At 42.0% G+C, this 18,038-nt stretch overlaps 1 protein-coding gene across 1 annotated transcript in view; it reads right to left on the reverse strand.

Annotated features, from left to right (window-relative positions):
- Positions 1-8,876: 8,876 nt before the first annotated feature.
- Positions 8,877-18,038, reverse strand: part of LOC146641473 (uncharacterized) — an 84,682-nt gene continuing 75,520 nt past the window's right edge. The window contains exon 5 of the mRNA XM_085399335.1: positions 8,877-10,749. Coding sequence (XP_085255461.1) covers positions 10,533-10,749 — 217 coding nt within the window. The 3' untranslated portion in view covers positions 8,877-10,532. The remainder of the gene's footprint in view (positions 10,750-18,038) is intronic.

The following is an 18,038-nucleotide window of genomic DNA, read 5'->3' on the forward strand; positions in this document are numbered from 1 at the left end:
GCAGAACATTGATGAATGTGACAAAAATTCCAAAAGATGACAGTCCAGCTCACACAGTTGCGGGCAAACATTACAATAAACTAATGACCCGACCCTTTAATGTCATCCCATCAGAGACATTAGAGAATCTGAAATTAAAGGTACAGTTGGCGCACACGACAAAGTGGCCATCTCATCTAAGTGGAATACCCACATCAGTCAGGATGCAGCCGTGATGCGCCCGAGCTGAGCTTAAAGCTAGTTATAGCTCACATCAAAGGAACGTCATCGTGCCCAACAGCTACCCTTGCCATTTGGATCCCACTGAATCCGATCCTTTAGTTACATTTTTCAAGCTCTCTCTCCTCCAGCTTCCACGCTTAAACACCATTAAAATGGAAAATACAGTGTTTTCTGCATCAACCCCGGCCTTCGTTATTTCACAGACTTGTCCTTGTTATCTTGATCGCAGTAAACAAGCCGCATATACTCCTCTGAATTCTCAGCTCTAGTGCGGAGTTGTCTGACAAAGTGGTCAAGAATGTAGACACAATTAGCGCTACAAAGAGATGTCTGGATATCAACGAGGTGGTGCAATGACCTTTAAAACAAAGGATTCTAAACACCGGCATCACAGAAGTGCGCTGGCTGCCGCCATAAGGCTCCAACTCATTTATTTCAGGTGGTTTTCATGTGTTCTGCTTTGAAGAATAATAAATCTAGATGCTCTAATCACGCTGCTCCAGGCTGTGACTCTTCCCTTAGATATTAATAACGCAGAAAAGTATACACAAGCATCAGATTCAGCTGAATCCATACGCAGCTTTTAGACAAAGATGAAGCATCTGATGCTGATTGTTTATTTGATGTTCGGAGAGCTACTTTCCTAATTATCCTGCCGCGGATTACATTATGAAGGAGTTTTTTTCCCCTCCTTTCTCCTCTCTTTTTTGATGCTGATTCTCTTTAAACTAGTTCAACAGAGCATGACCGTGATTAACTTTAAAAGGTCATTTAAAATAGCTTTCAGGGAGCACGTGATGAAACCTGGTTGAACGTTTGGAAATGATGTACTCTGAGATGAAGACCAGTCTCGCCCAGCGACCCCCAAAAGAATACACTTTATGCTTTAATAACCCCCTGACAGCATACAGAAGTCATCTCGAGACCTCCTGGCACATGTACCTGCAGAAAAAACAAGCCGTGTCCGCGCAATAATACATCAAGAATCCTTTAAATGAGTCTTAACATGTCTCGGGCTGCACCTCTCGTGACCTACCTCAGACACGAAAGGTTAATCCATGACAGGGTTAAAAACTTATCTGGCCTTTCTGGTCACATAACATCCCAATTACTTTAACAATCTCACAGTGAATGGAGGAAGAGGTGGTGGTGGGGGAGGCGGTTGAGGAGGGGGGGTGGGGGGGGGGGCCTGGCCAAAGAGATGGGAGGGAAGAAAAATACAATAGATAAAAGTCTGTCTCAGAGTAAAAGATAAGTTCTTATCTTAATCTAATGACTCCACAGCCTTAATTTGTCAGACCTGGCTTGCCTGGAAGGGGAAAAAAAAGGCAAGTTTCTCGTGCGGCGCTGTGTTAATAAGAGACATCTCTCAAGTCTCGGTGAAAGAGGAGAAAGGATCAGCGGCAGAACATTCAGTGGCAACAGCAAGATGTGCTTTTGCGTTTTTTTTCTTACTTGTGCTAACAGTTGCTAATTAGCACCTTATCACCCTCCAAGTAGCTCCATACTGCGGAGACGCCAAGCACACGAGTATTTATAACCCAGTGACTGAGGAGATAAACAGCTCTGCGTGGCCGATGGCCAGATCAAACATTCTGCTGGTGTTAAAGAATTATTTAGCTGCATTGTTCTAGACAAAGGAGACGTCGCCTTTCAGATCACTTTCACCTGAACTGTCTGCTCCAGAGGCCGCTCTGTTTGGCAAGTTTAGGCGTCATCATAATACATCTCTGAGATGACTTGGGGGGTTGTGGGAGGGGGTGCGTGTATATATATATATATATATATATATATATATATATATATATATATATATATATATATATATATATATATATATATATATATTTTTTTTTTTTTTCCAGCCAAACTGCTCCTGTGTTAGCGCCTTGCTAATGCCACGAGTGTGTTCATTTACTGCATGGATGCATCCTTTGGAATCAAACCCTTAAACCTGGCAGCGTCGCTGACATGCTTTGCTAACAGAGCTACACACAACCAGACTGACGCAAGTGAAAGGAAAAAAAAAAAAAACATGTCTCTCGAGCTGCAGTTTCTTTGATGAGACAAAGAAAATAGAATGTGAGCTTTGTGTGAGAGCAAATCTCAATAGATTAATTTGAAGTGTTCACTGAATTGTGATTCCTTTTAATTAATGATAGAATTAACTGCTTTGTTAATGCGTTCCTGGAGGAAATGAGCTGCTGGCAAATTCTGCGGCGAACAAAAGGGGGGCACATCTCTCTTGACATTTATACAACTTTGCCAGTGTCAGGGTGCAACAGCTCATGCTGGGTAAAATTTGTCTTGAAGGAATGTTTTCCTGCACTGTTTGGAGACTGATTCAAAACTACGACTGGCTCCGACATCAGTAAAAGGCGCCTAACTGAACTCCTGGTTTCCTGGTAGATAAAAGGAGACGTGCTGAGGTTTTACACTCAAGTGTTTTATTTTGAATTCTGCTAATCAGCTAACCCCGACACGACCTCTCTCATTTTTTCTCCAGTGTCGGGTGGGTCAGGTGCCCTCAATGCCACTTCAGTGAGCGGCGACGGCGTTGGGCTTATTCCTTCCTGGGCAGATGTGTTCTCTGCGACCTCTGGGAGGTTGAATCAGTTCACATGAGCCGGTTCTCTACCTGCTGTCCCTCCAGCGCAAACTGCTGGAGGGCAAAACAAGAACTACCATCACCACATGTAATCCAAGATGGTGGAATCAGGGGCTCACTGGAGAGGCAGCTTAATGATATTGAGGACAACAACAGCAACCTGCCAGCCCTGCAGGTGGAAACACCTGAGGGTCTGTTACTTCAATTAATAAAAGCACAACACATGACTATGATGACCTGGAACTTTCTTAAAACAGGATAACAAACAACAAACTGTGAGCTGTGAATGACTCTGTCCAAACTATTTGTTCTCCCAGGCGAGGCGTGTCAGTGGAGTCAGTCATGTTGTAAATATGCACATCATTAAAGCCTGATATCTTCTTACTAAGGAATTCAAAATGACTGACCACTCAAATTTTCGCATAAAAAACTGATTTGAGAGAATTTTTGACCCTTTCTGAGTAGAAGCCCGTGGGTAGAGTTTATTACATGCTAGCACAGTGGGCCCCTTTAGAGGAAGTAAGCTTTAGAGAAGCTTACTTCTGCAATTCCAAGCAGTGTCTCTTGTTGCTTGGCTTTGACGTGACCTTTACCTCAAAACTATTTACATTGCTGATTTTCAAGAAAGTAAAACTAAAACTGACAGATTTTGCAATGCCAGTAAAAGTTCAACGGTGTCTTTTACAACTAGGCTTTGTGGGTTGTGCTTGAGTTAATGAATTGCATAAAAGTTCATATATGTTATAACTTGATTTTGTGAATTTAACAACAGCCAAAGTCACGCCCCAGATTCCAGATCCTTTATTGTAATCTCGTCCCTATTTTCATCTAACAGACAAACCCTGTTTAAAATAACTTTAACGCTTCTGCCCATCCATCTACTCATCCAAGTTCACAAACCCGTGTGTACTGTACTGTAGCAGTGTAAGAAGGGCTGATCTCCCACTCAAAGTCTGTTGAGTTCCTCTGCTTGAAGCCCGGCCTTTGCTGCTCTCCTGTCTGGCGATCTGCTTCTGACATCTGACAATATCCACTTAATTACTTCCAATAAGAAAGAAAAACTCGAAACAACACTACCTTCCACTGGATAGACCATTATGGACTACATAAGACAATTATGAATGGCTGCTACACCCAGCAGTGCGCGTATGGGAGCCAGTGACCCGGCGAGACTAGTGAAAGAAACAATCTGCTGTATTAAAGCACCTGACAACATCCACGATGCTTATTACAGCATTTTCTTTCACCCCCTTCACTAAAGTTTTTCACAGCGTAGCAGCATCAATGCACCGTGTGCTTTCTGACAACAACACCAATGCGTTTGTGGAGAAGATTTCATGTTTCAGAATATTTTCTGTTTGACGGTGTGCTTTGTGATGATTCTGTGTTCGGGCAGAGACAGAAAATCATTGAGATTTCAGGAACAGGGATATTGGAAGTGGATTTGAGTGAGTGTTACGGCTACATCTCGGCAGCAGCTCCTAACACATACTAAATTACAGCGCGTCCACGCCCATACTCGATATAAATCCATCAAAGGGGATTGTGGTGGTGGTGTGGCAGTTACATGGTTTCATTCAGCCACTGAGGGCATTTAATGAACAATTTGGGCCGTGTCTCTCCAGTGATTTCACACATGAATCCTTTAGGAAAAGCAGATTTTAAATGGGTGTTTACTCAGTAAAAGCGGCGTGTTCTTCACTCCTGTACCGCCGGCTGTCAAATGACAGCACACTGTGCTCTTGAAAAGGGCAGGCGACCCGTGCAGCTCAAAATTTAATGACTTTTAACTCGTCCTGATGGATTGATAGGTACATACAAGTGTTGACATAAGATTTTAAAGAGGAGCTTCACCTATTGAGCAGAGTTGCACTCAAGGAGCATACATTCATGCAAATGTCACCTTGTGTGAGTAGTACTTCCCCCACCGACCCCCAACAACAGCTGCATATTCTATTCAAGAGCAGGGCAACGGGGCATCCATATGAGCATAATATCACCGAGCAGGCGATTCCCTGCATGGACCTGTCGAGCATGATGTACGTAGCAGACCGGTATCTTCCCCAGCAGAGCTCAGATTGTTTTGATATTTTTATTAACATGTCCTCAATCATAAATCACTCTGAGGGGAAGTGAGGCCGATCCCTCCTCTCCACGCGGCATCAGATTACAGGTAGAAGACAAAGCTATCGGACACCTCGCCACGTGTCCTGCGTTTAACACTTCTTCCAGCCGCTGAACACTTAAATTCAGTTTACTTTCAAACATTAGGACGCAGCGGAATACAATATACATAATATTATGTAAATCGACTCTCCAATATAGCGGCCGGGACTCAAAAGCAGCGTTCTATCCTTCATCAGTTTTTATCAAAGCTGGAGACAAAACCAGCCGGACGGGCAGTAAGCACTTCTCGCAGTGTCAGGATGTGATGTCATATCGCTTTAAATAACCTCGCAGGATATCATTTTGTGTTACTGTGCGTCTTCTGATGTTATCTTCACAAATAGGGGACAGATTAATGCATTGTTTAAGCACAATACGGTGTCCATTTGCATCACAATAAGATTCCATTTTTTTTGACTTCTCAGCGAGCGCTCCGTGCCCCTGACTCAGGCCACGTGGCAGCCGTGCTGTTCTGCAGCCACACACATTTTCATGTCATACTAACTTGCCAGTGTGCGCAAAACTGTCACACTCCCTTAGAGGCTCTGGATGCTATGCGTAATTCCTTTAACACAAGGCCGTGCAGATATCCTTATCATTGTTGTAATGGCGTGCTCATGCCACCCTGCATCCTGCGAACTTGCACGAGGCAGCTGGTAATTCATTTAATTTATTCAAGTCGACCCGCGGTGGATCAGACCGCGCTGGGCTCCTGTTGTGTTGATGGCTGGAGTACACGGACGGACACTCAGCAGCCTTCGTCCTTCAGAGGTGATCTCAGGGCCACAGAAACATCATTCAGGACTTTCTATCTGCAGCCACTTGCTCAAATGTGAAACTCTGGAGGCTCGTGGAAAGGTATAGAAGCAGTGCGTCACAACAACAAATCAAAATGTTCTACTTTAAAATGATGAAAGCACTCTCCTGTCATCATCAGAGCAGAGCCTGCCTTTGTTTGCTTAATATGTAAACACCATCTGTATTTTGTTTAATCCTCCTCAACAGGTAGCCAGCTCTAAAGCGGATCCCCTGTCACTTGCAACCTAGGACATTTGGCGCTCTGACACGCTCATTCGAATCCGTGTGTTGGCGCTTCAAAGCAAATATCTTGTTCACATGTGGTCTGAAGCGCTGCGGGTGTGTTTGACTGGATCTCAGTCAGCGAAGAGCGGGAGCTTTATCTCTCCTGATGGATCTGGCCACTCATAATGAGGTGGACTCTTCTAATGAGCTCTGATTTCACAAAGCCCTGGGCTTGAGTTCAATCTAATGAGTGAGGGGCATTAATAAGTTTGGGTTGAGTTTTGCGAATGTGCTCCGTGGAAAATTTTTATTAGGAAACAGAACGATTCGGGTTCCCCGATACGTGACAATATACACATCTTGGATATATTATGGTCTAATTAGACATTTGTAGGTAGCGCTTTTTAACTGCAACACATATTGTATCAGTGTCATAAGGTGATTATAGAGGTGATGCACTTGTTAACAAATCAAATGCCAGTATCAAAGGCAAATCCTCCTTATATTAGTACAAATTTATTGGAGTGAAGAGTCTGTCCTTCCCACGCTGTAATTAGATTGCCTACCTATGCACAAAGGAGTCACAAGAAATGAAATGGCAGGTAATCGAGTCACTTTCTTTCCTCGCTACTGCAGTCAGTGCAAACGCAATATATAGAGTATGCAACATATGTCACACAGAGTAACTATAACAATATATTTTAAAAAATGTATCACATGTAAAAAATCATGTAAAAAAAACCCTCCAAAATACTGCAATACAACTTCTTCAGATTAGTCAGTCTAAACCCTAAAGACGTTTGATTTGCAATACTGAAAAGCAGCAGCACCAACTGTGCGTAATGTGAAAGACATCCCTAGAAATCATGAACCCACAAATACACTGCACTGCTATTCCTCTCGGTGTTGTGGAGCATTTTAGTGTCATTTGGTTTACAAGCTCAGATAAATCCAATTACACAGCAGCAAATGACACAAAGAAAATAGCAAGTGCACATAGTTGAGCATCCACAAACTAGACCTAGACACATTTTCATGCAATGGTGGAGACCAAAAGTGAGCTCAGTGTAAAATGAATATTGGACACATTAGCTGTTAGCATGCTTTACAATATCAACTTTATAAAGTTGCATTATCCCTTTGCTACTATGGTAATTCAGCAGATTTATGCAATAAATAATAGTTAAATTTGTTGACTAAAATTTGGAATTGTGCAATTTACTATATTCCATAAAATCTCTTGCTGTGTGTGTGTGTGTGTGTGTGTGTGTGTGTGTGTGTGTGTGTGTGTGCGCTCTACACGAAATATATTAAGTCATTAAGTTACTTACCAACCATTTTAGCCTTTATGCATTGTGTCATGCTTATTTCACCACAATAACTTGTAATAATTTGTATCCACGAAGCTTCAGTTACTCATGATACATTATAACGCCAATTAGGTTACCTGGCAACCACCTAACAACAGGCTAGAATGACCTATTTTTAAAAGATCGACGTCTACCACCTCATCTTTTTTTTTTTTTTTTTAAACTTTTCTCAGGGTGATTAAGAAAATGAACTCACCAACAGCTCAATCACACAATAATCATTAATTAGATTTAAATTTTTATTAATCTACCAAATTACCGAGTTGTTATTTCAGCAGTGGATTTTCCTAATGCTACACAGCATATTGCTCCCTTACTGTTATCACATGATCTTACTATTTCCACCACTGATAAATACTGAACAATGTGATAATGTGCTGATGGTGGTGGTATGCTCCTACAGTACTATGGGCAGCTGTAGCTCAGGTGGTAGAGTAGGCAGGCCATTAATCATACGAGTGGCAGTCCATTCCCTCTCTCTTTTTGTCCATATGACAAAGTGTCCTTGAGCAAGACACTTTAACCCAAATTATTCCCACTATGTGGATGTGGTGAAATATGTTTTGGACAAAAGCGTCAAACAGAAACAAACTAAGAAAAAAAAAACACAACCTGAAGTCACCTGGAAGCAGCAGAATGCTGATGACACACAGGAAGTTAAGGACAGAAGAGGACACCGGCCAGGATTCGGAAAGGCATTTGTCTTGCAGGATGGTCTCGTAACCTTTCAGTCTGCCATTTGCGGAGATGTCTTGTCGGTGTGTATAGATGTAAGAGAGCCCACTGGAGGTGTGCCCTCCCCATGTGCCCACTTGCCTCTCTTACTGCAGTCTGCTGTGCCATGTGGAGCCCCAGATGTAGCCTACAGAATAATCCACACTTGTACACTCATGAAGGTGTCCATCTGGTCCCACGCACTCAAATTAAGTCCCAGAACCCATACAGGCGTCGGGACACTGTTGTTGTGGCATTTAACAGATTCGAGAGCATGAGATACTGCTGTACTTCTTCTATTCTGTCTGTAGGAATGCCCGAGCTGAGGCGCTGCACAGCTGAGAGTCACTTGGCTGTGACTGGGAGGTGAAACGGAAAGGGACTGAGCAGGATAAGCCTGCAGAGCTCACTGCTAGCAGAGCAGAGCGAGGAGGATCTTTTTACATTAGCTGAGCCTCGGGCACATGCAGATAACAGCAAAGCTCCTGCCTGGCAGGAGAGGCACCAACACTGCAGCCCTGCATCACAGCTGGCAATGTTTATCCAATCAAAATAAAAGAGCGCTTTTTATACTTCAAGGTTTTGTCTTCACATCTGAATAATATCTCATGTCTTTGCTTTTGACTAAATATAGACTGACCTGAAAACAACTGAATACAAACATCAGATAGAGGCCCGCCTCAGTTTATAATAACTCTCATTTACTTTAATCCCCCCCCCCCCCCACACACACACAGTGATTTAACAAAGGACAACACTCACTTATTTGACTGTTTAATATACAAGACAGTTTCCTATGAAACACATTTATACAGGAACACCAATTTACAGCACATTTGAGCGAATACTGAAGGAGAGCTCCACTCAAAACCTGGATGATGTCATCAACGTGTCATCACTCGGGTGACAGCTTGGAGGTTAAGAGTCCTTCTGAGTGCAGGTCTAATTCCCTCCTGGGAACTTCAGTTTCTCCCCCCGTTAAAAACATGTAAACGAATCCCGGACAATCTCCCAAAATTGCAGTATATTTACTTCCAGCAATAACCTTTATATAACCTTTAATTAACCCCCTCCCCCCAAAACCAAATAGTTTCCTATTGCAGGAACTTGCCATAACACTGATGTTGATATTTTTTGTTATCAGTTTGCTGATTATAAGTTATTTGATGCTATAATAAGATTATTTGTCCTCATTACAGATCGCTGTGACTGACAGCTGCTTTGAATAAAGAAGGAGCAACTGCTGATGTCTGAGTGGGTTGTTCTGATGTAAACTATTCAAAGTGAACTATTCAAAGGTTTTGTGGGAAGCTGCTATGGGAAACTTTATTTGAAAGTAATGCAAACGTACACCAAGCAAGGTAATTGTGCAATCAACATGTTAGGTCTCTCCTCCAGAAAAGCAGTTTATTCACCAGGACCCACTGGCTGCAACCATGGCAGATGGGAATCGGTACTATTTAATATTTTACATGATTCATTTAGCAGCTGCAAAGCTGATTGGTAACAGTCATCAGGAGCTGTAGGCTAAAAAGATGCACTTGATAGATTAATGTCTGTCTTACACCATTTTCAACTGCCCACAACGTCAGTTTTGGAAGAGACCAAAGACACAACATATCGGGGGTTGGTGGCGAGCTTCAGAGCTCACCTGGTATGCAGATTTCATCAAAGCCAGGCTCTATGTTCCCAGACTTTGTGCTAAGCTAACCTAACCAGCAATAATTTTATATTTAATAAACAGATGTGTGTTTGATTATCATTCCTCTCATCCATCTCTTTTGCTGCAAATGGCCCAAAATGTTAATTCCAAGCAGGTATAGGTGAAAATAATGTGCAGACAGTGTGATGGTAATATAACATGAGAGCGACTTGTTAGCACGTTTTCTGTCTGTATAATAATGGTTTATGTTTTAAGAACTAGTGTCTCTCTGGGAAGCTTTAGTCTCATTTCTGAAGCAGCAGCGGGACAGACGTTGCTCTCGCCCCCGTCCTCGTCACCACTTCACAGGCTATTCAATTAGCAGAAGAAGCATGGGAGATGGAGCCATAATGGAGCTGATGAGATGCACAAGGACAGGTGACACTAATCAGAGCGGCGCCCCATTGTCTCTGTGTGGGCATCATTAAGGAAAGGGAGTAATTTCAGGCTTTTTTCCCCCTCTCTGAGCCTGAATACACTCATGCTGCCTGCGTGCATTCCCTTCCTTGTTATCAATTTGCAACATGTGTGAATATATCCACTGAAACGAGTGAGAGTGTAAGGAAAACAAGAATATTTGACACCTCAAAAATAGGTTTTAAAGTGTAAGTTCTTATAAATGCCACACTGATATACTGATGTGTTAGCTTCAATGGCTCTCAGACACATCTAATTCCCCAAGGATTTACTCTCACCCTGTAATCTGTAAACTCCTTCTGTTGTTGGTTCAGAAAAGGCTGAGGCATCCACTCTTCAACACATCCACTTTCCTCTCCTCCATGTGAGTGGATGAGGCTGCTGATGAAGCGCGATCTGCCGAGGCGGCCTCAGGCCGATCCCAGAGGCCGGGGTTGCTTCTGTCTTCTGTCGAGTCTCTGGGCTGGACTACGAGGGAGTTCTGCGCCGCCTGCCGGTACCGAGAGCTGAAGTAACTCCACAGACACCTGAGAAAATCCAGCCAAAGCACAAAGATTAGGAAAAGACTCAAGGTTTGACTGCTTCATCCCACATAATTTTGCCGAAAAAGTCCAATTAGCTACATTCGCACTTTGGCAAATCCCAAATAACTTTGTTAGTGTAATAACATAATCCTAATCTCATTACTAAGTCCCTCTCCTCCCATTAACTTAGTCGTTAGAGAGCGTGGAAGCCTGCAGCTGAATTCAGAGGGCCTCCCATACAGCCCAGTCTTAAAATATTCACGAGCTTCACCGTCTCATGCTGACATTAAAATTCTTTTGATGCATCAGTAAACACCGATAAGCCAAACTTTTACGACCACTAACCCAAATATGCTGTGGTCCTCTGCTTGCCGCTAAGCATCTGAATCCAAGCTGAGGCACGATCCCTACATGACTCATCGTTAGCAACAGATTCCTTAAGAGCTTGAGGGGCCGCAGGTCATACTTTTTTCATTATATTATATATTATATAAACAGCTTGTGGCTGTTTGTCCCTCCTCACCCTGCGGTTGACCCACAAATTTTCCCACTTTGGAAACAATCAATCTTAGTCATCAGTCGTTATGTCTGGATTACAGGGATTAACACCTGGTCGTGTCTCCCAAATCCAACATACTGATTACACAAACCAACTGTTCACGTACCCTTTGAACATGCCATGAGCCAATCATCATTACTCACTTCCTCTGCGAGTTCTTGTAATCATTTGGCTAATTTGTGTAAATCAGAACCTGCTACACTGGAGTGAAATTACACATTTTTCTATCCAGCACCATCTCCTGCAAAAACATCTATACAAGACGTCTTTGCTTGGTCAAAAACATGTTGGAAGAAACTGCTCGGATCGTCTAAGCCAGGATGTTTAATACTCCTGCACTGCAGAGAAAAGGTATGAAAGAGGTCAGTGTGGGCAGTTAAGATTCCAAAGAACAGGACTCCACAGAGAGGTCAACAAAGCTGCAAGAGTGTAAATGAATAAATACCGTTTCTGTGAAAGTCCACAAGGAGTGTCCGGATGCTGCTCAATATTTACTGTTGTGAACTTCTTGTAAACAGGCACATGAAGATGGAAATAAGTATTAACAGAACCAGGTCTGTGTGTTTTAGAGTACATCAGGGCCATTAACTCCTTAACATTCACCCTCTTTATTAAACAGGGATAAAAACTTGGAAGCACTTTGTTTGTTGGACTCTTGCATGCAAACAGCACATGTGACCTAATATGACCAAAACCTTTTTGCCCTTGTGTTACAAAAAACTGTTGCTGCTGAACTGAGACCAACTGAACTGTGAGGATGTTTTTTTTAAAAAACAAACAAACGATGTACTTCTTTGTGCACAGTAGCTCAAAATGTATCTGAAAAGATCTCACCAACCACTGCGCTCACCTTTTAGTTGCTATGCACAAACAGTTGTTACGAGAGCATTGTTGTATTGTTGTGCGAGCATCTGGTGCCTGTGTTGTCCTGCGGGCGGATTTTGCTTACATGGTTTGAGTCCGCTTATGAACAAAATGAGATACAAGTTGAATTTTGTTTAAATAAAGGTCAGCACAATAAATACTACACTCTTTCCTGAAGGGAGAGATCGCTTCCAGGTTGACAATCTCCTCCGCCCACAGCACAAAACTAGGGTATAAAAGATGGACAGAGCTCGCGGGTCTTAAAGGTGAATCCAGTGAGGAAGTGCTTAAACTTTCATTCTTTTTAATGACCAGTGGGGTCCTTCACTAAAAAAGACTTCCGGTTGCATAAAAGTCTCTGGGATTTCAGCCCTCGGCGCCCCCGTTTTCTGACTTCAGTAAATATAAATTATCCTCATTATTAAAGCTAAAAAGGAGGATTATTTATGGCATGCTAACTAAGTAATAACTCAATGACAACTCTTTAGTCAATACTCCTGCACTGCAGATTGTTGAAGAATTCCTTTGAACAACAATTAAATCCAACCCACCAAGATACTAATGAAAAATAGACTCATAAGAGGTCTTCACTAATATCTCAGTGGCTATGTTCATCTTCTATAATGTCTGTGGACACAACGGGTCACCGAGTGGCTTGATGAGTATAAAAAAAATGATAAAGCTTTTAGATTAACCAACTCTCAACCCAGAGATAACGGGCCAGTGCATTGGACTGTGTTCACCATCAAAACACCAAATTAAGAAATATGCTTTGGTAGAGTGGCATTTATAACTCGAATTGAATTCCAGAAACTCAACAGAGAATCAATGCCAAAGAAGCCATCAGTGGTCTTTTCTTTAATTTTTAATTAATCTGAATATAAAATGTTAATGGGTAAACCTTTGAGGAGTTGGTGATGGGAGCCAGACTAGCTCTTTCCACCTTACCTCCCACCTACACATTAAGCATCAGCGACTCAGAGAATGTTTGACAAGTGAAAAACAAAGTGTCCCATGTCTGTTTTGGAGTGGATGTGGTGGACAACAAATACATACATTCATACATACAACATACATAAAAAGAGAGAAAGAGAAAAAATGCTGAAAATGTAAAATTCTACTGTGACACTGGAAAAAAAGCATGTTTCAGTCTTGGGAGACCTTCCATGAGTGTGTTCTTGTAGGCACAGTGCATACCAACTATCTCAGTAATCAGTTACTGATCATTGGGTTCATGTGACTGATGTAGAAGCTAATCATGATAGCTTGACTCTGACGTGGCCAGGCAGCAACACACTGTATCATTTCCTACAATCAGCAGCCACTTAATATGAAGACATTCACCTTTCAGCGCTGCCTTCAACCTGATCGAAAACTAAGCGAAGACTGCTTATTTCCACCTGGATTTTTTCACCATTAAAAAAAAAAAAACTGTTTTAATTTAGCATTTTACAAAATAATAATAGGTGAACAAAAAAAATCCTTTTCCCAGTACACTGAATGCATAACCTCGGTCCACCACAGTAATTGGCTGCTGAGGCAAATCAATGCCTCAGATCAGAATTGAAGCCTTCGGCTTGTTTACAACATCTATCATTTGTTCTTATCAAGAGTGATCAGAGCAATTTTCCCTCCCTTAATATAGGTTTGATGGGACAAAGAAAAGCTCAATTCTCAGAGAATTGGAAAACACATTTCTTGTGCTTTGTGGTAACTAAACTGTCAACAGATAAGAGAGTCCATGGTATCAACTCGTGGGTAATTCATCTTACAATTGTGCTGTTGTGTTTTCCTTTGGAACGGCTTGCAAATTTGGTTTGAGGCCTTTTGCTCATATGTCAGCGCGAATGCTTCGTCCAAACGTTCACAAAAAACGAGAATGTAAAGCAGAATGTACGCTCAGAGCACTCGTCTCCAAATCTGCTCAACTTACGTGCAGTGGCCACTTAAAAGCAGCACATTTGTAGCCTTGTGTGCACTTCTAAATCTGTAAAAGGGCGATGAGCTATTCGTCCTCAGGCAGCTCTGCAAACTGCTGTAGACAGTAGCGTGAGGTGAGAGAGCAGTGTAGGCCACTTTGTATCATGTCAGTGCTAGCGGTTAGACGCCATCTCCACAGTGTCCCTTGTCACCAATCACATCCTTTTAAACCACCCAGGGAGCTCGACACCCCCCCTCACACACACACATACACACTCCCTTATCTGTCAATGCTGCTTAAATAATGTAATTAATGACTTAATTAACATTTCCATAATCTATTTTAATAAATCTAACACGGCATAATGAGAGTTTCTAACCTCCAGGCAATGGCATATAAAAATTCACAGCGCAGAGCTGCATGGTCAGGGCACTGTCGCAGCGCCGCAAACTCTCACCATGACAGTAAAGGAAGGAGAGAGCGCATACTGTGTGACAGCCCTCTGAAAGGCAGTTCAAGTCTGACAAATATCATGTGACTTTGTGAATGTGTCCAATAACAGACCTGCAGCACGAGGAGGAGGCAAGAAGATTATTTTGGAGGGTCAAAATGCCGGAAGGAGGCCAGAGCATCGCTGAAAGAAGGATTGTTCGAGTTTTTATGAGATGAACAAAAATGTATTCTTGAACTCAACTGTGAAATAAAATTATTATTGTCAAGTTGAGCTAACATGTGGAGCTGGACCTGCTGCGTGGTTTCGTCTAAATAAATCTTACATAACAAAAGATGCTGTAGCTGACACACAACAACTACACAGATCTGGGTGATTAATCAGATTTTAATCTCAGTTCCATTTTGCTTCCCAGTGATTATCCTGTTTTCCTTCTCTCACCCCAACCGGTCGCAGCAGATGGCCCCGCCCCTCCCTGAGCCTGGTTCTGCTGGAGGTTTCTTCCTGCTAAAAGGGAGTTTTTCCTTCCCACTGTCGCCAAAGTGCTTGCTCATAGGGGGTCATATGATTGTTGGGTTTTTCATTCTATGGGCAGTAAAACTTTTTGTCGTTCAACATCTGGCGAGTCCGTCCGCAGCTGCCTTTGTCTCTGGATCGTCCGGGGTCTGTCACTTTTGGTAGCAGGCAACAAATAGCTTCTGCCTTTTGTTGTTCACCCTGTAGCTACTGAGTAGGACCCTCAAGATGTGCAAGTCCACTCACCCTTGAGTCTCTCATTGGTGTCATAATCTACCAGGGACTGACTGGTGGATTTTCTTGCAAGACGAGGTTTTATGGTCAAATACACCCCCTAATTAGCACTTAACCCCATAGAAGATGAACCTGTGTCCTGCACTTATTTTCTCCCATTGGTTTTTTGTTGTGAACTCAAATTAAGCAAATGAGTTCACAACAAGGATCCAACATGATGCAGACAATAAAAGGTCATTCTGAGCGGTTTGCTTGTTTATCTTCATCTTATCCCTGTCTGTCAGACTAACGGGCAGAGTCGTGGGTGGGGGTGAGTTGGGGTCGTTCCTTACTAGAGCTCCCACCCTTGGGGCTGAAGTGTGACTGAGATGCACACTGACAAGGGGCAGCAGGACACTGGCACATCCCAGGCAGCACAAGCACAATGAGACACAAGGTCTGTGTAGACCACCAATCCTAATGAGGGCTCCCATTAACCTTCTTACTGTACCAGTAATAATGTACAGTTAGGTCATTAACTATTTAGACAATAACAACTTTTGCAGTTTTACCTCTGTACACCACCACGTGGATTTTAACATTCACTTTTAATTAATTCAAAGGGTTTTTAAAAAGTATTTTATTAGCTTTCTTTTTTATACACAGTGCCCCATTTCCAGAGGCTCAACTGAAAACTCGATGACTGAAAAGTTGATCCATTGGGTTGAGATCTTATGACTGACTTGTCCATTGAAGAATTTTTAAATTCTTTGCTTTGAGAAGCTCTTGGGTTGTTTTTAAGGTTTGCTTTGGATTATTATCTATTTGCACTATGAGTGCCGTCCCACCAGTTTTCCAGCACTGGGGTGAACGTGAGCAGAGAGTGCTGCCCTGTACCCCTCACAATTCATCCTGCTCCTTTTATCAGCAGTGACATCATCAATAAAAACATTACTGACCCAGTTCCACTAGCAGCCATACATGCCCATGCCATAACATTACATCATGTTTTACAGATGATGTAGTATGCTTCAGGTCCCAAACTGTTCCTTTTCTTCTCCATGTTTTTCTCTTCCCATCATTCTGGTACATCTTTCAGTGCCAGTTTCATCTTGGCTTCTGTCCAAAGGCTGTTTTACAGAACTGTGCAGGCACTTTTAGATGTTTGTCTAATCTTACCTTCTTTTTCCTGGGTGTAACAAGTTGTTTGCACTTTCTTGGTTGTAGGCTTTCAATCAAAGCAGAAAAATATAACTAGTAGTTCAACTTTAATCGAACTGAGTTTTTTCACACCTGTTGGTGTTACTGAGCCGGTCAGCACAGGCCTCTTTTTAAGAAGGACCCAGATTGTTGATTTGGACACTCATGACGTTTTTACTAAATCTATGATAGTTCAAATGCCTTCCTCACTAGCACTGATATTTCTTTAGGCCTCAATTTCAACACTTGAAATCAACTACAGATTGTTTATCTGCATACTTTGTCATGAAAATACAAGGCAAGCAGGCTCACTTGGATATCAAACTGCTTGTCCATCAACAGTTTAATTTTTTTTTTTAAACCTTGGAAAGTGGTTTGGCTGTGTGTAAAAATGACTATGATTGTTAAACCACTTGAGTTAAAGTTGAAAGTCTGAACTTCAGTCTTATTTTTGATTGATTTTTAATTTAACATCCACTGACTGTAGCTCTGTACAGGGGCGAGAATTACAAAAAAAGACAATGCATCATTGTCCAAATACTTATGGACATTATGGACCTAAACAGATCATCTGTTTAACTTGTTATGTAGACACATGGGAACATGAATAGCACAAAGGAGATGCTCCAATGTGCTACTCACTGAAAACCACATGTCAGCATGAATGGTTCCTGTAAGAGTGTGAGCATTTGAACTAAAACATATTTGAACCTCTTTTGACTTAATTATCGAGCAAATACCTGCAGCTGAGATCTGCTGAGAACGCAGCCCATCTGACGCTGCCAAACATGCTGTAAACAAACCAACTTCCTGTCATAAAATTACAGCTCATTACTAGTGTGGATAAGGGCTTCAACAACATAATGATGCAGAAGCACATTACCACCACTATATTTATTAATTACCAGTTGAGTAGCCACATTCCTTGCAAGGGCGGTTAATGGAGAGAGAGGAAGGGGAAAAAAACGTTAGAAGCCTTGTTGAGTTAATTACAAACAGCCTGCCTTTTTTTTTCCTCCAAGTTAAAACAAATACTAGAGGAAGGACACATGTAGAACACAAAGTTTTAATTTTGCTACTGGCACAGAAAGCTGTTTAGGGTGATTGGAGGGTCACTTCCACTGCCACCATCATATTTTAGAAAGTATGTTATTAAGCAGGGGAGCTTGTCTGAATCCCAGCATCCAGTTTAATTAAGCAAAGTCGGCAAAGCCACATTAAAAACATAGCTTGATTTTCAAAAATATTATTAGGAAATATAATTTGAAGTAACCCATTATATATTTATCACTAATTTAGGCAATTACAGGTTACATAACCTGTATCTGTAATCTGATTACAGGACCTGCCATATGCTGCTTTCTAATCAGAGAGTAGTTATTGTTTATGCCAGAAATCTAATGCATTATTTACAAGTAAGATGTTAATAAAAACAGACTGTTCATTTACTAATGGTTTACAGTACCGCAGGCATCGTTCCAATTAGCAATATAGAGATGGAAAAGGAGACTAAGTGAAAACAAGAGAGGTGGGAGGGTGCTGTGGGTCAGACAACAACATGTTTTCAG

This window comes from Rhamphochromis longiceps, linkage group LG23, assembly GCF_057381845.1.
Source record: "Rhamphochromis longiceps isolate RC_006_pf linkage group LG23, R_longiceps_female_GT1.1, whole genome shotgun sequence".
NCBI lineage: Eukaryota > Metazoa > Chordata > Actinopteri > Cichliformes > Cichlidae > Rhamphochromis > Rhamphochromis longiceps.